This window comes from Mirounga angustirostris, unplaced genomic scaffold (assembly GCF_029215605.1).
Source record: "Mirounga angustirostris isolate CCGP_5_RB_7025 unplaced genomic scaffold, mMirAng1.0.hap1 SCAF_6, whole genome shotgun sequence".
Classification (NCBI taxonomy): domain Eukaryota; kingdom Metazoa; phylum Chordata; class Mammalia; order Carnivora; family Phocidae; genus Mirounga; species Mirounga angustirostris.
In genome coordinates, this window is record NW_026991714.1 from 127471773 (window position 1) to 127494472 (window position 22700).

General features: G+C 37.9%; 1 protein-coding gene across 2 annotated transcripts in view; it reads left to right on the top strand.

Annotated features, from left to right (window-relative positions):
• Positions 1-604: 604 nt before the first annotated feature.
• The window catches only part of SLF2 (SMC5-SMC6 complex localization factor 2), a 44421-nt gene continuing 22325 nt past the window's right edge, over positions 605-22700 (top strand). Inside the window, exons 1-9 of one of the 2 annotated variants that reach the window (XM_045878630.2) lie at positions 605-888; positions 3450-3493; positions 3988-4721; positions 6260-6317; positions 11747-12735; positions 13715-13785; positions 16912-17034; positions 17424-17591; positions 18585-18687. In XM_045878630.2, the coding sequence (XP_045734586.1) occupies positions 749-888; positions 3450-3493; positions 3988-4721; positions 6260-6317; positions 11747-12735; positions 13715-13785; positions 16912-17034; positions 17424-17591; positions 18585-18687 (2430 nt within the window). In that variant the 5' untranslated portion in view covers positions 605-748. The remainder of the gene's footprint in view (positions 889-3449; positions 3494-3987; positions 4722-6259; positions 6318-11746; positions 12736-13714; positions 13786-16911; positions 17035-17423; positions 17592-18584; positions 18688-22700) is intronic. The other variant, XM_045878631.2, reaches the window with a different exon arrangement.

The following is a 22700-nucleotide window of genomic DNA, read 5'->3' on the forward strand; positions in this document are numbered from 1 at the left end:
TCTGTGGGGTCTTTTTTTCTTTCTTAAAGAAAGAGAAAAGGCATCCACAATACTTAACAAGAACTCTCACAGAACAGACAAGTCTTCAGATTGGGTTGTGCAGATTACCAAGGAAATGGTGACAGCATTAGGGCACTTTGGCCTAAGATGTTAAAGAGACGATGGAATGAACAGCTGGGGATTTCTGAGGCACAACTGTATGACACAGGAAGCCGAACCGTTGGCCATCCTCACTGAAGGCAGCTGCCGGGCTCGGGTTTGCTTCTGCAAACCTCGTCGTCCCTCGCCCTCGAGCAGGCGGCTGTCGCCAGCTGCCGCAGCATCCGCAACGGCCCGCGCCTGTCCGCCCCCGCGTGCCTGCCAAGGCCGACGCGGCCCGGATGCGACGGGGCGCTCCCCCCGCAACCGCGCACGTGACGGGGGGGGCAGTTTTCCTACCCCCTCCCCCTTCTCGAAGCCCCACCTTCTCCTGAGAGGCTGCGGCTTTCTATTGCGCCACTACTGAAATGACCGCCGTGCCAGCCAGTCAGAGTGCGACCCTTCAAGTAAGACCCGCCCCCTGTTGGTCCTCAGGTTCCTTCCCGCTCATACAGGAGTCACTTCCGAAGAGAGAGAACCGCCATGAAGAGGGAAGGGGGTGCCGCCCAACTCCGCTCCGACAGCCTTCCCGAGTCCCAGCAGCAAGACGGCAACCACGCACCCAACTTCTCCAGCCACAGCTCATGCCGCCGTCGCCAGCGGCGCCGACATGACAAGGCGCTGCATGCCCGCTAGGCCAGGTTTCCCCTCATCCCCAGCCCCGGGGTCGTCGCCCCCGCGCTGCCATCTGAGACCCGGTAGTACCGCCCCTGCTGCAGCGGGAAAGAGAACAAAGAGTCCTGGGGACAGGTACCGTGCAGAGGGCTGGAGAAGGGGCCGGGTCGCGGGGGCAAGGGTATGAGGGAGGACTGCGGACGCCCGCTCTTTCAGTTCCCGCCATCCTCCGCGAGCTCAGGCCTCGGCTTTCCGGGGCCTGGCAAACCCCTGCCCCGCCTCCGCGCGGGGGCTTCTGGGACTTCGAGTTTCCTTTTCTGTAGTTGGGACGCAGTTCTCGGTCTAGTGACCACACACAGCTTGGGTCGCTACGGAGAACCCGCCTTAGGTAGACCGTGATTTTTGTCTTTTACGATAGCTGGACCCGGGGCCCTGCCTGCTTAGTGCATATTTAGGTGGTTTTTTTGTACGTTGCAGTTCTACTGATCGTAGTAGCTTAACAGTATAAATCTTTTCTCAATTGTGGGTGAAATTATGTACGACGTGACGAGGAAAACCTTTCCACGAATTACTTTATAGTCCAGTATGCACGATAATTGATACTTGACATGCAGATTTGGAATGTGATATGTTTTTTCCTTCAGTAACTTTCCGCCTCTCCAGGCTAGGTTTCTTGTGAAGATTTTGTGGGAGCTATGTAATAAGATGGGGGAGTTTTGACATCCTCTGACAATAAAACATGTTTAAATTCTCTACGCACTTGGTACTGTCTTTTTTATTTTAAGTTTTAAAAAGCTTGTAACAAGTTTAACAGTAAGTTTATCTTCTAATGTGGTACAGGTCCACAATCCCTTATCTTAATTGTGAAAGCCAGAATGCTATGAAAATCAAAAGTTTTCAGTAAGTTTGGCACCACCTCTGACTTTGGCAGCCAAACCTGACTAGAACTAATGGAAGGCTATTTATGGGCTTTATGGCATTAAGTGTGAGTATTTGTAAGCTTTGCTGGAGAAATATTGGTGTGTTTGCTTCTGGGGTGCAGTGTCAGACCCCACTGGGGGACTTTATGTAATGCATCCAGGTTACCCCCTTTCTAAAATCCAGTAAATTCAAAATTCAAAAACATTTGACCCCAAAAATTTCAGATAAGGGCTTGTGAGCTGTTATAATTTTTAAAAGCTAGTTATAAATAACTAATGGACATTTCTGTGCATATAAAATTAGAGAACTGTTCCTACTTGAAAGTTACATTCATGGTTATTTTACAGATTTCTTGTATGTTTTACCCAAAACCATTTTTCCCTCTGGTGTATTACTCGAAAAGGAGCCTGGGATCTAATATTTTAGGAAAGATACAATGTTACTTTTAGTAATTAATGTAAAGGCATATTTAGTATTGTTTTGAATTAGCTGCTGCTTAATCCTTTCCCATCTCTCCTCAACCAGTAACAGAGGGCATCATCCTTTCCCGATTTACAGAACCTCTGACATTTCTTCGTTTATTCTCCTGTGGAATTTTTTATGTTTTATGAAAACAAATGCATAAATTATTTCTTAGTCTATCACTCATATTCATTTCATAACCAGTTAGCTTTTCTACCAACATTTTATAAACATTGTAGACTCTCAGTAAACCATTAAAGACTGGTGTTGCTCTTCGAACGTGACCTGTGAAGCGTACGAGGGACTTGGATTGTTCAAGTTTTCTCTGAGCATTCCAACCTCATAATGAATAAATGTTTAGGGAAACTGAGTGTACTGCTTCTCTTTCAGTGAAATGAATATGTTTTAGCAGAATTTTGCAAGGAAATTTTTTGCTCTACATATGATGACATTTCTCTTTATGCAGCTGACAGATAACTCTAAATACATCAATCCAAATACAAATTCTGGTAATATGGTTCACTTTGTGTTACTCTGCAGAAAGGCGCAGAAATCCTTAAAAATTAAAACAATTTGGTTTTTGTAATTGTTCACTTTCTTCCTTTTCTCGTGTTTCGTGTTTTCCCCAGGCAATGTGTTATTTTTGTAAATATCTGAAGAGTTTTTAGGTAAAAATTAAGATTTTGAAACACTAGTTGTGAAGATCATTCTAATTTCTGCTGTTACTTAGATTAACATCTTACTGTAGTATATAAAGAAGGTAGTATAAACTTGGCACTTGATCCTTTCTGCATTATGGCCAGCATGCCCTTCAACTCAGCTGCCTCCCCAGCTGGGCCCAATCACTGATATGCCATTCTACCATCTACTCTTGCTATGAGTCTGTTCAGGTTTTACTCAGTTTTTATAATCTCCATTATTCATTCAGCAAACATCTATTGAGCATTATTTTGTACCAGTCACTGGAGATACCAAGCAATAGGATCAGATCCCTTCACGTAGCAGTAAGCTTTTCCTAGGAAGCACACTGTCAATTCCCTGGATCTGTACTCCAGTCTTATCATTTTAGTACTATAGATTATATAAACCTCAGTTGTGCTTTTATAAATTTGCTCCTACAGGAAATGGTAAATTATATTTTCAGTTTTTTATAATCAGCTTAGCAAGGCATTATTGCCATTGTCAGAATGATTAAACCAGGTAGTGAAATCCAATCTATATCCTATAAATCTAGTATTCTCCCCTTAATCTGAATTATTGAGGTTTTAACGTTTGCTTATGTGATACCATATTAGTTATGCTTTTATTTTCAGGAAGCAGTCAATTATAGATTTCTTCAAACCAGCTTCAAAACAAGGTATGTATACTATTAATGCATTTTTTTACAGGATCTTTTGAAGAGGGAGATGGATTCAATAAATTTCTCTAAGCTCTTACTTGATTAAGCATAATGTTCAAATTGAGAATATAATGAAGATGCAGTGTTTTTTACAAAGATAAGTTGTAAACGTCATGAAACTTTTTGCTGTTATTCTTTCTTACATTTAAACTATTCAGTCAATAATGTTCATACTGCATACTATTTTGATTCTCTAATACAGTAACATTTTATAAATGGAGCCATATGAGCTTACAGGATGTAGCAAAAGGGAGCTTTATGAAAGTAAGGCTATTAAATAAATCATGTCTTAATTCCCCCCCATGAAATGTGTATCATCATCTAAATATTGATTTGAAAATTCTTGTGATAGCTTAGTATTTTAAGTATTATTAATTTAAATAAATATACAAAATGTAATAGTTTGTGTTATTTTTAATAACATGCAATTTGTGTTTTAATTGGCTATTTAGACAGACATATGTTGGATTCTCCACAAAAATCAGACATCAAATATGGAGGAAGTGGATTGTCCATCAGTGGGACAGAGCAGTTTGGAAGGAAACTATCCTCACCAAAAAAATCTAAACCCAAAAGGGTGCCATCAGAAAAGAGCGGTATTTTAGAGGCTTTCATGAAAGGTGTAAAAGAGCACCATAAAGATCGTGGTATGCATGAGTCACGTCGGCCTTGTGTGTCAATCGCCACCAAATATCCAAAGGCAGTTGCAAAAGTCTATGTTCCTCCATATTGCTTGTCAAAGGAGATGAAGGCACTGAAGAAAAAACATCGATCTCCAGAGAGAAGGAAGTCACTGTTCATTCATGAAAATAGCAGGGAGAAGAATGATAGAGATCGAGACAAGACCAGTGCAGATTCCAAAAAGCAGGCCACAGTGACAGAAACTGACATCTTCAAGAACAGCTCTAGAAGTCTTAGCAGCAGAAGCAGCCTATCCAGGCACCACCCAGGAGAAAGTCCATTGGGGGCTAAATTCCAGTTGTCATTAGCTTCTTACTGCAGAGAAAGAGAACTAAAGAAGTTGAGAAGGGAGCAGATGGAGCAGAGAATCAACTCGGAAAATTCTTTCTCAGAAGCAAGCAATCTTTCCTTAAAATCCTCTAGTATAGAAAGAAAATGTAAACCAAGGCAGGAACAAAGTAAACAGAATGACGTCACACCTGGAAAGAGTAATCTTTCAAACCTGGTATGTGTAATAATTACTGGATTAGCCTGGCTACTGCTTTATTTAACATGCTAAATCTAAAAATATTTAATAACTTAGCATCATATTGGTATCTTTTGTTAAGGAAATACTGATACACAGTTTGTTTAAAACCTAATTTCATTACATTTCTTCTGACTGTCCGTAGGATTCAGTTTAATGTTTCTTGCCCTTAATTTTTTCAGACCATGAACAAAGACCTTTCTTAATCAAGAAAGTAAGCATTCTTTTTTTAGGCAAGTATAGTCATTTTTAAATTAGGCTGTGCTGAAGGGAGATACTTAAGGAATGGAAAAATCTAAAACAGGAAGAAACGTTTTAGAACAGCGGTTCTCAAAATGTGGTCCCTAGACTAACAACATCAGCATCACCTGGGAACTTAGAAATGCAAATTCTCAGGCCCCGCCCCAGACTCACTGAACCAGAAATTAGAGGTAAGACCAGCAATCTGCAATTAACAAGCCTTCCAAATGATTCTGATATACTTTAAAGTTTTGAGACTGACTGGTTTAGATTATATGAGTCCTAAATAATTTTGAGAATGGGTCTTAGACAACTTAGATAATACTTAGAAAGCTATCCAGATGCATATTAACTTCATATTCTCCCTTGAGAATAGACCAAACCTAGATTAGCATAAAAGCTGACCCTCTCCCCTAGAAAGACAAGTACCTCTGTTTCAAAGAACTTTTCTACATACAGAGCAAATAAAGCAAGATCAGATATCAAGAAAGGGCTATGTTGATAAGATGCTATGAGATTTTAAAGCCAGGTAGACCAAAAAAGTAAACCAAACTATGACATTTTAGGAGGGAATGGAGAGTGTTGCCTTGTATATTGTTAGAAAATGTGTTTGTAAACTCTAGGGTTTGTTTGAAAGGAGTTTGGTGTCTTTACCAATGAGATTTGCTAACAATCAATAGAAGTTAGTAACATTTGGTCCATTCTTAGAAGATTTTAGTGTTTGGTTGTACGTCAATACTTGAACTGAAGTATTAAAGAGTCTGTTATGTCCACTTTTTTTTTTAGAGATTTTATTTATTTATTAGAGAAAGAGCACAAGTTGGGGGGGGGGTAGTGATAGGCAGACTCCCCACTCAGTGGGGAGCCGGACACGGCTCGATCCCAGGACCCTGAGATCATGACCTGAACCAAAGTCAGGCACTTAACTGACTGAGCCACCTGGGCGCCCCTGAGTTATGTCCATTTAATTGGCAAATATTAGGCTTACTATTTCTTTTTCAAAATAATGATATAGTGCTTAATCTTTAGCTCTAAATTTGCATTATGAAAACTGGCTTTTATTTTTATGACATTTTTACATTTTATGATACAAATGCCCTTCATTTTTATAAAACTTAAAGAGTTTAAAATGTTTTATTATAGAAGTTTGAATTTCTCTCCAAGTATAAGTGCTTGCTTTAATTGGTCTAGAAATCTGTGTTTAAATGTTATAAAGAAAAGTTTACATTCTTTACTGGCCCCAATTCCTAATTAACTTTTTCTCATTTTGCTAATAGGAAAATGGACATTTCTCAAGGAAAAGATCCTCTTCTGATTCATGGGAACCTGCTTCAGGTAGAATCAAAATTAATTTATTAATTTTTAAATAAAATTGTACCTCAGTGGCACTTTTTTTTTTTTTTTAAGATTTTATTTATTTGACAGAGAGAGACACAGCGAGAGAGGGAACACACGCAGGGGGAGTGGGAGAGGGAGAAACAGGCTTCCCACTGAGCAGGGAGCCCAATGCAGGGCTCGATCCCAGGACCCTGGAATCATGACCTAAGCCAAAGGCAGACGCTTAACGACTGAGCCACCCAGGTGCCCCATTAGGTGGCACTTTTTTAAAACAAATTGGTTTAAATATTCAGTTTCCTTCCTAGAGGGAAATTGAATGTCTCAGATCAGTTAAGAGTTTGGTAAATTATATTTTAAAAGAATAGTACTTGAATTAGTATGCATAACCTGTGGTTTATCTTGACTTTTTTGCCTCTTTCAAGAGTTCCTAGCAACATGTTTCTCATTTTGGTATTCAGTGTTCTACTGCTGAATCTTGGCTACAATAAGAAGCATAATCTTATATTATTGGAATTGTGGACTATCTGAGATCTTGGTATTATAGATGCTTTGTATAAGGTTGAAACTGTTATCATGATCCAAAACAGTGTTTCCTAATATTTCAAGTACAAAGATAACCTTTTTAATAGCAAATTTCCAAGGACACCTACATGATATTAATTTGTACTTTCAGTATCTATTGGTTGAGGAAATACATAATAACAAATAGCTACTGTTAATTCAGTAATTCTTAAAGTATCTTTATCTTTTCTTAACTAGAAAATAGAACAGTGTAAAAGTCAAACATTGCAGAAATTCATAACACAGAAAATAAAAGGTTCCCAGAAATAACAGCTGTTAATAGTCTGGTGTATCAGATTTTTTTCTGCCATGATTGCAAACTTTGAAAAATGAATTTTACAGATTTCCACACTCAGTAAGATACAGTGGACATAACAATAATAGCCAACGTTTATTGAACAGTTACTGTGTGCCATGCCCTGTTCTTTGTGCTTTTAATTCATTTGATCTTCACATCCTCATAAGATGATTACTTTTAAAGATGAAAAAACAGTGGTACAGAGAGACAGATGTGACTCCTTGTTCTTCAGGTTTCATGTAAGACTCTATTTTTTATATATTCTAGAGGTACAGTACATTTTGACCAGGTGATCTCAAGTGTTAAAATCAATGTTTAGCCAAGGCTGAAACGATAATTACCATCATAGAGGGAGCTTCTAGATACAGGAATAAATTTGAAGTTGTATGTGGTTTTTAAAATTTTTATTTAATTTTTACAGTGTTGTTGATTTTAGTAATCAAATCTCATTGCATTTTGACATCACGAAATAAAACAATAATTTCTCAGCCACGAGGTTGTTCCTGTACTCACTGTATTACACATTTGTAGTAATAAGTCATTTGCAGTGAGGTGAATGGAGGAACAAAGTATTTTTAGTATAAAATAGTTTGCTCTGCCAGTATAAAGGGCTGCTGGTGGTGGTGTTGCCACCAAGCTCTTCAGCTTTTTTTTTTTCTCTAGTAATGACTAAGAGAAAAATTCTCTTCAGTTCGTGGGTTTGCAGATTTCATCAGTGGTGACTGTAATGTAGTTTCATTTATATAGTTCCACATACTGCAGTTTTTGAACAGTGTTTGAAAAAGGTACTTTCTGGGTGCCTGGGTGGCTCAGTCAGTTAAGCATCTACCTTGGCTCAGATCATGATCCTGGAGTCCCAGGATCGAATCCGAATCGGGCTCCCTGCTTAGCAGGGAGTCTGCTTCTCCCCCTGACCCTCCCCTTTCTTGTGCTTTTTCTCTCTCTCAAATAAATAAATAAAATCTTTAAAAGAAAAAGACGCTTCCTGTCCCGGGAGCTCTTAGGTATCAAAGTGTTGTCCTTTCCCCCCTGCTTTTCTGGTTGAGATCATGTCATTGATGAACTCCCAAAATCAAGGGAAGAGGGCGGACACCTCGTGTTTACATCGGAGTTTCTACACGTTTTAGACAGAGACTCTTTAAGGCCTGCGCTCTTATTTCACTAAAGACAAACTAATGGCAGCACACGTTGCTAATGACAGTGGATTTTTTTTTAATAAAAGTTTACAGATCAAATGTGAAATAAATATGAAAAAAAATAAAAGAAAAAGATGCTTTCTGCATATTTTCATAAGCAGATTTAAGATTCACTTATATTTTTATTTCTAATATTTTTGCATGTTTCATAATCATTTTTAGTTATGGTATTGTACTTTTTAATAAATACACATTTGTGCTGCATTTCACTGTCAACAGAATATAAAGAACATAAGGGGCTTTTTTACTAGATAACCTGAAGAATGCTTATCTTTATCTAATAGTGAATAGATCTTAATAATCCAAATATTCTGTCTTGTTCATATTACTGCTATTATACTTCTCAGTTGTGATCGTGATGTACATAATCACACACAAGTTAGAGGATTTCAGAAATGTTGATAAAGTCATTTAGCTCTTTAGTCTTCCAGAATCCTGTCCTTGGGCTGCATTCTGAGGTCCAAATTAATCCATCCCTTGTTTATTCTATAATTTATTAGTAACCAATCTCCTATTTTTTTTCTTTTTTTTTTTTTTAAGATTTTATTTATTTATTTGACATGGGGGGCGGGAGAGAGTGAGGGAGAGGGAGAGGGCAAGCACAAGCAGGGGGAGCAGCAGGCAGGGGAGCAGCAGGCTCCCCGAAGAGCAGGGAGCCCAATGTGGGACTCGATCCCAGGACCCTGGGATCATGACCTTAGCCGAAGGCAGCCACTTAACCAACTGAGCCACCCAGGTGCCCCTAACCAGTCTCCTATTAATGGACAGTTGGATTTTTACTTTTTTTCTATTTACAAATTCAATCTCTTGTCTTACCTGTTTTATATATTAACAGATATTTGAAATGTTCTTAAGCAGTCTACAGTTTGTACAAGCAGTGCAAAAATAATTCTTCAGTTAACCCACTGCTTTAGAGAGCTTGCAAAAGGGGAGCTTCCCCATAGTACCATTTCAACCTCCTCTAATTCTAGATGTCAAAAGCTCTTAATAAGCTGATTTTTCCTAAACTTTGCCCATAAACAGGTTTTCTCTCCTCCTGTTGAAGGAGACCTTCGCAATTGAAGACCTGAACAAATCAGAAATTTCTCCTCATGTCTAGCTGTATATAAATTAGCTTCTCTAGGAAATGGAACAGAACTCAAACCGGCAGCTCTGTAGCTGTCTTTTTTGAAACTCTAAATTTAAAATAATCAGTGTAAGTCCACCCCAAGTCTTTTTCTTAGTTACTTGATTTCTCATCTTATACTGTAAAGGACCCCTGTCCTTTTTTACAAGACATTTAACCCCAGCAGAGTGAGTGGGCATGGAATGATTTCTTCAGGTAATGGCGATAGAGGCATTTGTTTATTGATTTTTCATGTTTATAAATGGAATTTTTCAGATTATGTTCTGATCAAGCTATCCAAAAAGTTGCTTACCTCTTGAGTTATTTTGTTGTTGTTTTAATCAAATTGTTGAGGATTTGAGGACATCTGCCCATATGCAGAGAGAAACTTGATTTGGGGAATACTGATTATATATATAGTAATATTTAATGATTAGTGGTTTTAATTAATGATACATCACATTTTTAAACACAATAAGAAATTTTTTAAACCTGGTTAACTCAAATATACGTGGTTTATTAAAGTTCTCCTGTATGGAGCTCCTAAACCTAGGTGGCTTAAAACAATAGTAATTTATTTTCTCATGGTTCTAGAAGCTAGAAATCCAAAATTAAGGTTATCAGCAGAGCCATGCTCTCTTTCAACAATTCTTTTTTTTTTTTTTTAAGATTTTATTTATTTATTTGAGAGAGAGAGAATGAGAGAGAGCACATGAGAGTGGGGAGGGTCAGAGGGAGAAGCAGACTCCCTGCCGAGCAGGGAGCCCGATGCGGGACTCGATCCTGAGACTCCAGGATCATGACCCAAGCCGAAGGCAGTCGCCCAACCAACTGAGCCACCCAGGCGCCCCTCTCTCAACAATTCTTAAGATTTTATTTATTTATTTATTTGAGAGAGAGTGTGCGCACACAAGCAGGGGGAGGGGCAGAGAGAGAGAGGGAGAAGCAGACTCCCCACTGAGCAGGGAGCCCAACTCAAGGCTCAGTTCCAGGACCCTGAGCTCATGACCTGGGCCAAAGGCAGATGCTTAACCAACCGAGCCACCCAGGCACCCCTTCCTTGTGTGTTTTCACGTCATCTTCCCTCTTCAAGTCTGTCTCTATGTCCAAATTTCCCCTTTTGAAGGAAGCCAAAGAGAAAGGTATTTAGGTTCAACTAAAATGCCAGCCTGCTGGCATTTTGTGAGATCTCATTTTGTGAGAACCAATGGAAAGGAGCCTGAGTTGCTGTAGTATATTCCCTGTGAATTCATGACATGATAGTGTAAAAAAAGATAAAAGACCTCAAGACTGCAGATGTCCCCTTTTTCTGAGGACACCAGTCATAACTGTATTAGGACCCACCTTAATGACTTTATTTTAACTTGACTACCCCGGTAAAGACGCTATTTCTTGTTAAAGTCGCATTCTGAGATTCTGGGAGTTAGGAGCCACAATTCAACCACAGCTCATAACACAGCTAAAGACTAGACGGATACACAGGAAGGAATAAACAATTAAACACTGGGGAGAAAGACTTGGGTGGATTTTCTTAATTGAGAAATTAAAATATGTCTGCCTTCAACTAGTTATCGTATATATATTTTAAGGTGCTATAAATTTAGATGTAGAAGTATTACATTTTTGGAATCAGATAGTCCTTGGTCTAAGAAAGAATATATGAACTTTGAGGGAATTGCCTTCCATGATAACAGATATGCAGCTTTTGTGTTTTGGGGAGCAATACCTTGAATTTTGTTTTGGTAGTAAACAGCTTTAGAATGAAAATGAGCATTGTCATTAGCTTTAAATTTGGACACCAGTATTTTATTAGTTAATAAATAAATGGTAGTACAATCTTTTTCCTTATCCCACATATATTGAATGGTCTCAGCCTAAACTTTTACAATTTATTTTTCTTTTTCTTTTTTTTAAATTTTATTATGTTAATCACCATACATTACATCATTAGTTTTTGATGTAGTGTTCCATGACTCATTGTTTGAGTATAACACCCAGTGCTCCATTCAATACATGGCCTCTTTAATACCCATCACCAGGCTAACCCATCCCCCCACCCCCCTCCCCTCTAGAACCCTCAGTTTGTTTCTCAGAGTCCATAGTCTCTCATGGTTCGTCTCCCCCTCCGATTCCCCCCCGCTTCATTTTTCCCTTTAAACTTTTACAATTTAAACATTTTGTCATAGTGTTCTAGACACTCACTGAATAAACTTTACTAAGATAGGAAAATATATTTTTCACTAATCTGGCAAAAATTAAATTTTAGCAGGGTCTAAGCAGAATAAGTTCCCTGACAAAAGAAAAAGGAACTCTGTGGACTCAGATCTGAAAAGCACAAGAGAATCTATAATGCCAAAAGTAAAAGAGTCCTTCCTTGAGAAGCGTCCTGACGGACCACATCAGAGAGAGAAATTTATAAAACATATTGCACTGAAGACACCTGGGGATGTATTACGCTTGGAAGATATATCCAAGGAACCCAGTGGAGAAATTGATCGCTCCTCTGGAGGCTTGGCACCTTCAAATTCTGGCCACCATTCTTCCAGGAATAGTGACCAAATCCGTGTGGCAAGTACCAAAGAGACTAAGATGCAGAAACCCCACTTATCTTTACCTCAGGAAAAGTCTGCAGTTAAAAAAGCTAGCAACCTTCAGAAAAGTAAAACTGCTAACTCTGTGGCATCAAAGGAAACAAAACTTCTACCTTTACTTTCCCATGTTCCAAGTGCTGGTTCCTCCCGGGTACCATTAAATGCTAAAAATTGCACTCTTCCAGTTCCTAAAAAAGAAAAAGAGCGTTCCTCATCTAAAGAATGTTCTGGGCATTCTACAGAGTCCTCCAAACACAAGGAACACAAGGCAAAGACTGATAAAGCTGATTCTAATGTATCTTCAGGGAAAATTTCTGGGGGATCTTTGCGTTCAGAATATGGCACTCCTACAAAGTCTCCCCCAGCTGCTTTGGAAGTTGTGCCATGTATCCCAAGCCCTACAGCACCTTCAGATAAAGCCCCTTCAGATAAAGAGAGTTCAGGAAATTCCAATGCAGGTAGCAATGCACTGAAAAGAAAACTAAGGGGTGATTTTGATAGTGATGAAGAAAGTTTAGGTTACAACCTAGACAGTGATGAGGAAGAGGAAACATTAAAATCACTGGAAGAAATAATGGCTTTGAACTTCAATCAGACTCCTGCAACTACAGGAAAACCTCCTGCTCTTTCCAAGGGGCTTAGATCTCAATCATCAGACTATACAGTAAGTAGTGCTGTGACATTTATCTTTACTTGAAGAGGGAAAGATGGATTGATTAGTGAAAGAGGGATAAATTGCTAGAACTTATTTGAAAACTTAGTATTTGTTATGATTCATAATTGGACTGAAACTGGTATAGTTCTTGTTTGGTTAATGGATTTCCCATATCTTTAGTTTTATTACTGTAAATCAGTGGTCTCCAAACTTTTTTGATCACACACACTTCTATTAGTAAAAAATTTTTAAGCATGTACTCCAATATATATGTATACTTATAGGTTATATACATGTACCACTATACTACTGTGTACTTTCTAAAGCATATGCAAAAACAGAATTTAAAAGGAAGAAGAAAAAAGTATTTTCCTTTAAAAGTTATATAGAAGTTACTATAGACTAAGTTCTACTGGAGTTTCTATAGAAGTTCCATATAAATAGAAGTTCTATTATTTTCTTCCTGCACCCCAATGGATCACCTTGCACACCCCCTGCTTTGGAGACCACTGCTGTAAATGAAGGTAGAGTGTAGAAATGTTGTTAATTGTGGTGTGCAATTTTATTTATAAAGTGCTTCATTCTATCTTGGGAATAAGCTGCATTAAATTCTAATATGTCTGTAAAATTTGGTGGGGAAGGTGTTAATGTTCCATGGTAACACCTAAAAATTAGTTTGATTCCATTAAAATAGAATTTAAAAATAAAGACAGGGTAGCCATGGAGCCCTTGGGTGTTTGTAGTCAGTTCCTAAGGCTGGCAGGGTTTTATAAGTAGTGCCTTTCCTAATAAATGGTAAAATCAAATTGCCTGCAGTACAAAATACTAGATTTAAAGCATGATGGTGAAAATTCTCTAAGAAAGGTATTCTCCTGGCCTAGGTTATTGAAATAGAAAACATTCTTTAGTACTCTGAACAACTTAAAACATCCCAATTCTTCTACTAAGATATGTTATAAAGTATTCCTAAATTTTCTTCTTGTTTTAGGAACATGTTCATAGTGGAACATACACAAATACTTTAGAACGTCTAGTGAAGGAGATGGAAGACACTCAAAGGTTAGTTAGCATCATGACTACCTTGCTAAATTTAACATACTGCTTGTTTGTGTGGCTGGCTTTTAATTTTCCTTTAAAAATTATGAGAAATTAGCATGCATTTTGTGCTAGTTTTATTGTCAGCTTTGTTAGAAAAAAAGTATTCTTGTTCACAGGCGGGGTCAGAAGATCAGGTTTTTATGGTTTACTGCATTACCGTAATAATACAAATTCTTTTCTGCTTACCACAACCAGAATCTAACTGGTAGCTGAAATTCTTGATCAAAAGTATGGGCAGAGTTTTTTGTGTGTATTTTTTAATTGTGATAAAATATATAGAATTTAATTTACCATTCTAATCATTTTTAAATTTGCAGTTCAGTGGCATTAAGTACGTTCACCTTGTTGTGCAACCACCACCACCATCCATCTTCAGAACTTTTTTTCAGCTTCCCTAACTGAAATTCCATACTCATTAAATAATAACTTCCCATCCTCCTCTTCCCCCAGCCCTTGGCAACTACCCTTCTCCTTTCTGTCTCTATGAAATTAACTATTCTAGGTACCACATATAAATGAAATCATACAGTATTCGTCCATTTATACTGGCTTATTTTACTTAGCGTAGTGTCTTCAAGGTTTGTCCGTGTTGTAGCATGTGTCAGAATTTCCTTCCCTTTTAAGGCGGAATAATACTCCATTGTATGTATATAGCACATTTTATTTATCCATTCATCCTTTGATGGACACTTGTGTTGTTTCTATTTTTTGGCTATTGGAAGTATTGCTGCTGTGAACAAGGGTGTACAAATATCTCTTCAAGTCCCCACTCAATTCTTTTGGGTTGGTATATTCCCAGAAGTGGAATCCTGGACCATACAGTGATTCTATACATATTTTGAGGAACTGCTGTACTGTTTTCCATAGTGGCTGCACCATTTTACATTCCCACCAGCAGAGCACAAGGATTCCAGTTTTTCCACATCCTCACCAACACTTGATATTTTCTGGTTTTTTGATCATAGCCATCCTAATGAATATGAAGTGGTACCTCATGGTTTTGATTTTCACTTTCCTAATAACGAATGATGTTGAGCATCATTTCATGTCCTTATTGGCCATTTGTATAGCTTCTTCGGAGAAATGTCTATTCAGATCCTTTGCACATGTTTTTTTTTAAGATTTTATTGATTTATTTGAGAGAGAGCACAAGAGGGGGAAGGGGCAGAGGGAGAAGGAGAAGCAGACTCCCTGCTGAGCAGGGAGCCCAATGTGGGGCTCAGTCCCAGGACCCCAGGATCATGACCTGAGCCAAAGACGGACGCTTAATCAACTGAACCATCCAGGTGCCCCTTGCCCATTTTTTAATTGAATTGTTTGGGGGTTTTTTTGTTTGCATAGAATTTTTTTTAAACATTCTTATATTCACGTAGTCCAAATTCTGAAACCAGCATAGCCACACATGGTATTTCTACATCAAGTTACTCTTGAGGAAGAAGTTTAGAGTTAACGTTTCTCTCTCTTTCTATCTCTGGCTCTCTCTCTCTCTCTCACACACACACAGAAATCAAAAAGTTTGAGGATTGGGCGCCTGGGTGGCTCAGTTGGTTAAGCGACTGCCTTCGGCTCAGGTCATGATCCTGGAGTCCTGGGATCGAGTCCCACATCGGGCTCCCTGCTCGGCAGGGAGTCTGCTTCGTCCTCTGACCCTATCCCCTCTCATGTGTTCTCTCTCTCTCATTCTCTCTCTCTCAAATAAATAAATAAAATCTTTAAAAAAAAAAAAAGTTTGAGGATCATAATGGACCTGATAAAATTTGTCACTAATTGTAAACTACTTTTGCTAATGAGGGGAAAAATATCTTCCTCATTTAAGGAAAATCCTCAAAACTAGCTCACAGAACTTCACTAAAAGCTCAACTGACTTGGGGCGCCTGGGTGGCTTAGTTGGTTAAGCGTCTGACTTTGGCTTAGGTCATGATCTCGGGGTCTTGGGATTGGATCAGGCCCCATGTTGGGCTCCCCGCTCAGCAGGGAGTCCCCTCTCTCCACCTCAAATAAATAATAAAATCTTAAAAATAAGATAAAAAAATAATAAAATCTTTTAAAAAAAAAAGGCTCAACTGACGTGAAGTTGGTATATATGTGTCTCAAACTTGATAGATGAGTTAGCTAACCATAGGAAATACAATAGAAGTGTTCCCCTTTCTAAATTTAGAGAAATTGTCTCTATTGTAAAATTCTTTAAACATTTCATGAATTCATATGATTTGTAATGTCAGATCTGAAGTTGTTTATTTGAAATGAGCACTGCACAGACCAGAGGCAGAGATGCTAGTTTGATCTGATGATTGACTCTTTTCTGTACTGGTAGAGCAGTACATTTACCAGTCACTTACTGTTGTATTATACTCATCTACTGTGGGGCTGGAGCTAGGAATAAGGACCTTGGTTAAAATAACTTAATCTTGGCAAGCAGTATAAGCAAGGACTGCAGAGCTAGACTCTCTGGCTTTGAATCCCAGCTCCTTGCATTGTGAGCTTGAGCAAGTGAGCATTCCTAATGTTTGTTTCCTCATGTGTAAAATGGGTAATAATAAACTACTACATGGGGTTCTTGTGAGGGTTGAAAGATTTAATACGTAAAGTTCTCAGTACAGTGCCTGTCCCATAGTAAGGGCTCAGTGTTAGGTATTGTGATGATAATGATGATGACAATGATAATAACTACTGGTGCTAGAAAGACTAATTAACATCAGTTTGTTGGTCTACTGGAAGTCAAATGAGCATTAAAGATTCAAGGGGATAATCAAATTATTCTTTGCCATTTTTCCTTCCCCTTTCTCTAAATGATTTGGGTATCATTCTTGAAGTCCTAGCTATAAAGAAATATTCAAGTCTTCTATGTGAAGGAACACTATTCTAATATCATACCAGTAGCTGGGTAAAAGTCTGTTATACATCATGATGTTTGGGAAGACATAATTTGACCTGTAGTGCATCAAAGTTTGCCATATAACAGGGTACTTATTAATAAGAGGTTGGGTTTTGGGGGGGGTGTTTTGGTTTTTGGTGCTGCTTTTAGACCTAAACTAAAGATTATTTTTAGAGTAAACCATTTTCTGTAACATTTCTTTTAATTCTCAGGCTAGATGAACTGCAGAAGCAGCTACAGGAAGACATAAGGCAGGGCCGAGGTATTAAATCCCCCATCAGAATTGGAGATCAAGACAGTACAGATGATGAGGATGGCCTCTTAGAAGAGCACAGGTATAGCATTTTTCATAATGTATACCCTATTAAGTTTATATTTTTTAATTTTGTTCCCTGTGAAATAAAGGAACCATTGATGGTTAATATACTTTATGAGTAATCTATGATGGTTTTCTAATCCATGTATGATGGATTTGAAGGACAAATGTTAAGGCCAAGTTACATCTTTTTCCTCCTGGTTATTGTTTCTTTTCACACAGACCCATTTAGTGGCTTTGGACTAACTACTAGCAAAAAGTGGGAGGAACAAAACACATGTTCTCATGCTAGTCTTCTTATCTGGGGTTAACATTGGTCTTAAGAAAAGTTTTCTTTGCACCCAACCTTTAAACACAAAACCATATGCAATATAACTATTTGATATTCAGTAACTTTTTTTATTCCAGGGAATTTCTAAAGAAATTTTCAGTTACAATTGATGCTATTCCTGATCATCACCCAGGTGAAGAAATATTTAATTTCCTCAATTCCGGAAAAATTTTCAATCAGTATACCTTGGATTTAAGAGACTCTGGTTTTATAGGACAGAGCGCTGTAGAAAAGCTTATTCTTAAGTAAGTAGAAAAATAGAAAAACATTTTGCTTTTTCCTATATAAAAATTACTCAAAGATTTCTAACTCACAATCTTCTAAAAGGTTAATTTCTATTATAACCTATCCAGTTTTCTAATCCTTCTTATTACTATTGTTTTTTGTGTTTATTATTTAATTATAGGAAGCAGTGTAAGATAGTTGCTTGGCGTATTACATGCCTTTATTAGTTAGGATTAAGATCAGCATATAATAACAGCAACTGTCAAAATAATAGGGGCTTAAAATAAGAAGTATATGTCTTTCTTATGTGAAAGAAGTTCAGAGGTAGGAAGTCCAGGGCTGGTGTTTCACCATATAATCTTTCTTCACCATCTTAAGCACCTGGTTGCTTCAGGTGCTACTGGTACTCCAGCCCTTTACATTAAAATTCCCAGAAATCCCACACATTTCTACTTACGGTTAGTTGGATAGAACTTAGTCAACATGACCACGCCTAGTTACAAGGAAGCCTGGGAAATGGTTTTTATTTTAGGCAGAGCCAGTGTACCCAGCTAAAAGTCAGGGTTCAGTTGCCAAGAGGAAAGGCAAGAATAGATGTTGGGATGGGCAACTAGCAGTCTATACCACAGTGCCCAAATTGGTCTAATTTCTCTCAGTGCATGATTATCTCAGATGCAGAGAGATCACATTAATTCTGGTGCTGAGTTTTATGGAAGTACAAACCCAAGCTGACAAAAGCAGACAATGCCCTGAGACTTAATAGGAGCTTTCTCAACACTGCCAGCTAATGTAAATTTATCCACCAGATAAATCTGGAAACAGGCTAACAGACTGGATCAGCTTTAGGCCATCACTTGAATTTCCTTTATGAGTAACCCATCCATATTGGAGTAGAGTCCACCTCTAAGGACTGAGGATGGTGTGCTAGCTCATTTCCCTGATTATGTCAGAGGTGGTGGTAGAAGTTTCTTACTATGAAAGTAACAGTCATTGATTTCACTTTATTTTTTCAGATCAGGAAAAACAGATCAGATTTTTTTGACAACACAAGGCTTTCTTACCTCTGCTTATCACTATGTCCAGTGTCCCGTACCTGTGTTAAAGTGGCTGTTTCGGGTAAGAGAAATGTTTGGGGAGTATAGTTGTCTCCTACTGCATTTCCTAGTCAAAAACAAAGTTAAAATATCATATTTGCACATTACTAGAGGAAAAAAATAGCACATCAAACCCATGATTTCAGTGGGTTAAAATGAGGCAAAAAGAGTCCATGTGAAGAGATTATAAAGGAAATGCTAATGCAGATCATGTGCGGGATAGTAATGTTAATTGTGCCTAAGACATTTCATCCCACTGGTAAATCATTATCATGGTTAGTTTTAGGAGAGTTCTTCTCATTCTTACGTTACCTGTTTTTTTGGGAAGGGAGGGGGTTTAGTGGGGGGGTTTTAAAATATTTTTCTCCCATTTTTATGGAGATTCTTGCATATGTATTTTTAGGATTTGACTTGTATACCAATATTTTCCCATTGTGTGTGTGTGTGTGTATGCAGATATATATATATCTGCAACCAAATGTTTCTTTTCCCCAATAATGTTTAATTCTTAAATCCACTTAATTATCTAAATTTTTATATTATCTGCATGGTAACTTTAGAAATATCAGTGGTATCAAAAAATATGACTATTAAAACATGACTATTGTATGAAGTGAGAAGTGGGAAAAACATAAGGAGTTTCTATTCTGGGCTTTAAGATAGCATTTCAAACAATCTCATATTTGGCAGGAACTAGATATTCCAATATAGCCTGTTATTCATTTTTTTCATATAGCTGGCATTTTTTGAGTGCCAGCTGTGGCCAGGTACTGAAGAGAACAGCAATGAAAAAATCTACATTTCTTTTTTTTTTTTTAAGATTTTATTTATTTATTTGACAGAGAGAGACACAGCGAGAGAGGGAACACAAGCAGGGGGAGTGGGAGAGGGAGAAGCAGGCTTCCCGCAGAGGAGGGAGCCCGATGCGGGGCTCAATCCCAGGACCCTGGGATCATGACCTGAGCCAAAGGCAGATGCTTAACGACTGAGCCACCCAGGTGCCCCAAAAATCTACATTTCTTTTTTTTTTTTTTTTTTTAAAGATTTTATTTATTTATTTGACAGAGAGAGACACAGCGAGAGAGGGAACACAAGCAGGGGGAGTGGGAGAGGGGGAAGCAGGCTCCCCGCAGAGCAGGGAGTCCGATGCGGGACTCGATCCCAGGACCCTGGGATCATGACCTGAGCTGAAGGCAGTCGCTTAACCAACTGAGCCACCCAGGCGCCCTCAAAAATCTACATTTGTGATCTCATGAAAGCCACATTCTAGTACTATAGAGGAGATAGTAAATGGGTGTGTGTGTAAATGCCTATTTAGAGATCTATTGTGTCAGATGGTAAGTGCTAGGAAGAAATAGTAGGCTACAGTAGACACAGAGAAGTATCAGGGTGGGGAAAAAAAGCTTGCTTTTTTGAATATGTATATAAGATAATTAATGATGAGGGCCTTACTGGTAAGGTGAGGTCTGAGTAAAGAGAAGACAAAGTAATGGAGTGAGCTGTGCCACTATATGGTAAAAGACCATTCTAGGCAGAGAAAATAGCAGGCAGTGCAGACTGTGGGGCACGAGCATTTACTTCCAGTGATTAGGAGCTCAGCACTTTGACCCCAGTAAATTTTTTTTCAAGAGTCCTAATTAAATCAAAACTTGCCGGGCACCTGGGTGGCTCAGTTGGTTAAGCGACTGCCTTCGGCTCAGGTCATGATCCTGGAGTCCCTGGATCGAGTCCTGCATCGGGCTCCCTGCTCGGCAGGGAGTCTGCTTCTCCCTCTGACCCTCCCAACCCTCCCCCCTCTCATGTGCTCTCTCTCTCAGTCTCTCTCAAAAAAATAAATAAAATCTTTAAAAAAAAAAAAAATCAAAACTTGCCTCCCTGTAGTTTTTGTATAGTAGTACTAATTATCTTTTCTGGAGCTTCCCAGAATATGCTTCATCTAACAGTCCTTCATTTATTTTAAAACAGCTGTCATGACCCTCATCTCCCCCCAGCACTAAACTTCCTCCAGTCTCTAAATATCTAGTCCCTTTACTGATCATCTTTCTGAATGGCCATTAGCTCCTAAAGTGTTTCCCCCATAAATGGACATATGCTCCAGATAAGGTCTTTATAAGCAGCAGTTTCCAGTGCGACTCTTTCCCTTCTACCCACTGACATATTTCTGTTACTGCAATTCAAAACTTCATCTATTGTCATGCCAGGGCTTTGTTATTCTCCAACTATGCAATATATCTTTTCTTAAACTTACAAGTAAGACTTTCCATTTTTATCTGTGTTAGTTTTTATCTTGTTGATGTGGGTCCTCATTATAGCCTTTAAAACCCTGATTATAACATATAAGCATACCTTTGTATAAGTGGTTTCTACACTCTACATATTTATTATTTGAAAAACTAAACTAATAATCATTCTAATCACTTTTTCTGTGTAAAACACTTTGTCTCATCTCTCCTTTTCAATTCCAAGTCCATTTTTCATGATGGAGAGATATACCAACTTATGACTATTTTTCTTTTTTAGAAAGTATGTCAGAATTTATTTTAATGCTGTGGTTCTAATTATTTTTTTTAACCCTTCTTACCCAAAGAATACAAAAACACTAATTCAGATATGTACACACCCCAGTGTTTATTGCAGCATTATTTACAATAACCAAATTATGGAAGCAGCCCAAGTGTCCATCGATAGATGAGTGGATAAAAGAGATGTACGTGTAGACATGCACACATGTACAATGAAATATTATTCAACCATAAAAAAAGGAATGAAATCTATGGTCCTAACATTTTTGTAGGTTAATTGTTAAAATGTAATTAAAAATGTTTCCATTTTCCTGATTTTATGAGTGTAAAACTAGAAAGACACTTTACTACTTTTTAAAAACTTTTGCAAAGGCAATTCGATTGTGAAAAGTTCAAGTAAAATGGAAAGATTTTTTAAAAAGGCTTAATGCCATCCCAGTTTCCAGGGGCTGTTAAATTTTAGTGTTTTCTAGATTGTTCTCTGCATGTACATAGATTGCTGTATGACAGTGTAAACAGAATATGTACTGTTTTATGATTTGTTTATTTCAGATAAATTATTGAGTGTTTTCATGTCAGTATAGATATGTTGTCATCCTTTTTAATGGCTTTATATAATTCTTTTGTAGTGTTATACTATGATTTATTTAACCCATTCTCAGTTGATAGACATCAGATTGTTATTTGCACCTCTTTACACATTTATTTAATTATCTCCAAGTACTGGGTTGCCCACCTTAGAATTATTATTACCCAAAAAAGATTGTTACCAAAACTTGTCCGGTTTCCAACATGCCTTTGGATGGTGCTTCCCCCTAGTGGCAAAACATAGCACAAACATTATAACAGACTTTTTTGACACAGGTTGATTTTGAAAATGGCACAAATATACAAATGATGCAAATACAAACATACAATGACACAAATATGCCTGATTGAAACCAGAGTTTGGGTTAATCTCCCTTACATTTTAGATTTAAATTTACTGTAGTCATAATCTACAGCTCCAAAAGGGAAAGAAATGTTTTCCCCTGCTAAACCACTTTAAAATTACCTTCGGTACGTCATATGATTCTTTTTTTTTCAAAGATTTATTTATTAGAGAGAGCGTGCATGCAAATGCAAGCAGGGGGAGAGGGAGAATCTCCAGCAGACTCCCTGCTGAGCGGGAACCTGACACAGGGCTTGATCTCATAGCCCTGAGATCATGACCTGAGCCAAAATCAAGAGTTGGATGCTTAACCAACTGAGCCACCACCCAGGTGCCCCTGTCGTGATTCTTTAAAATGTTTTTTTTTAATGTTTTTTTAAACTTGAGAATATTTTCCCAAAAAATGGTTTTGTAAAATTATATTAATTATATGCCTCTGCATATAAATTTCTGTATGTAAAAAGGCTAACTAGATCAAAATATAAGGACAATAACTTTGCATAAATATTACCAAATTACTTTTTAAATTTTACCAAATTATACTTAATACTGGGCATGCTACCTTTTTCCTAGTACTCTTTA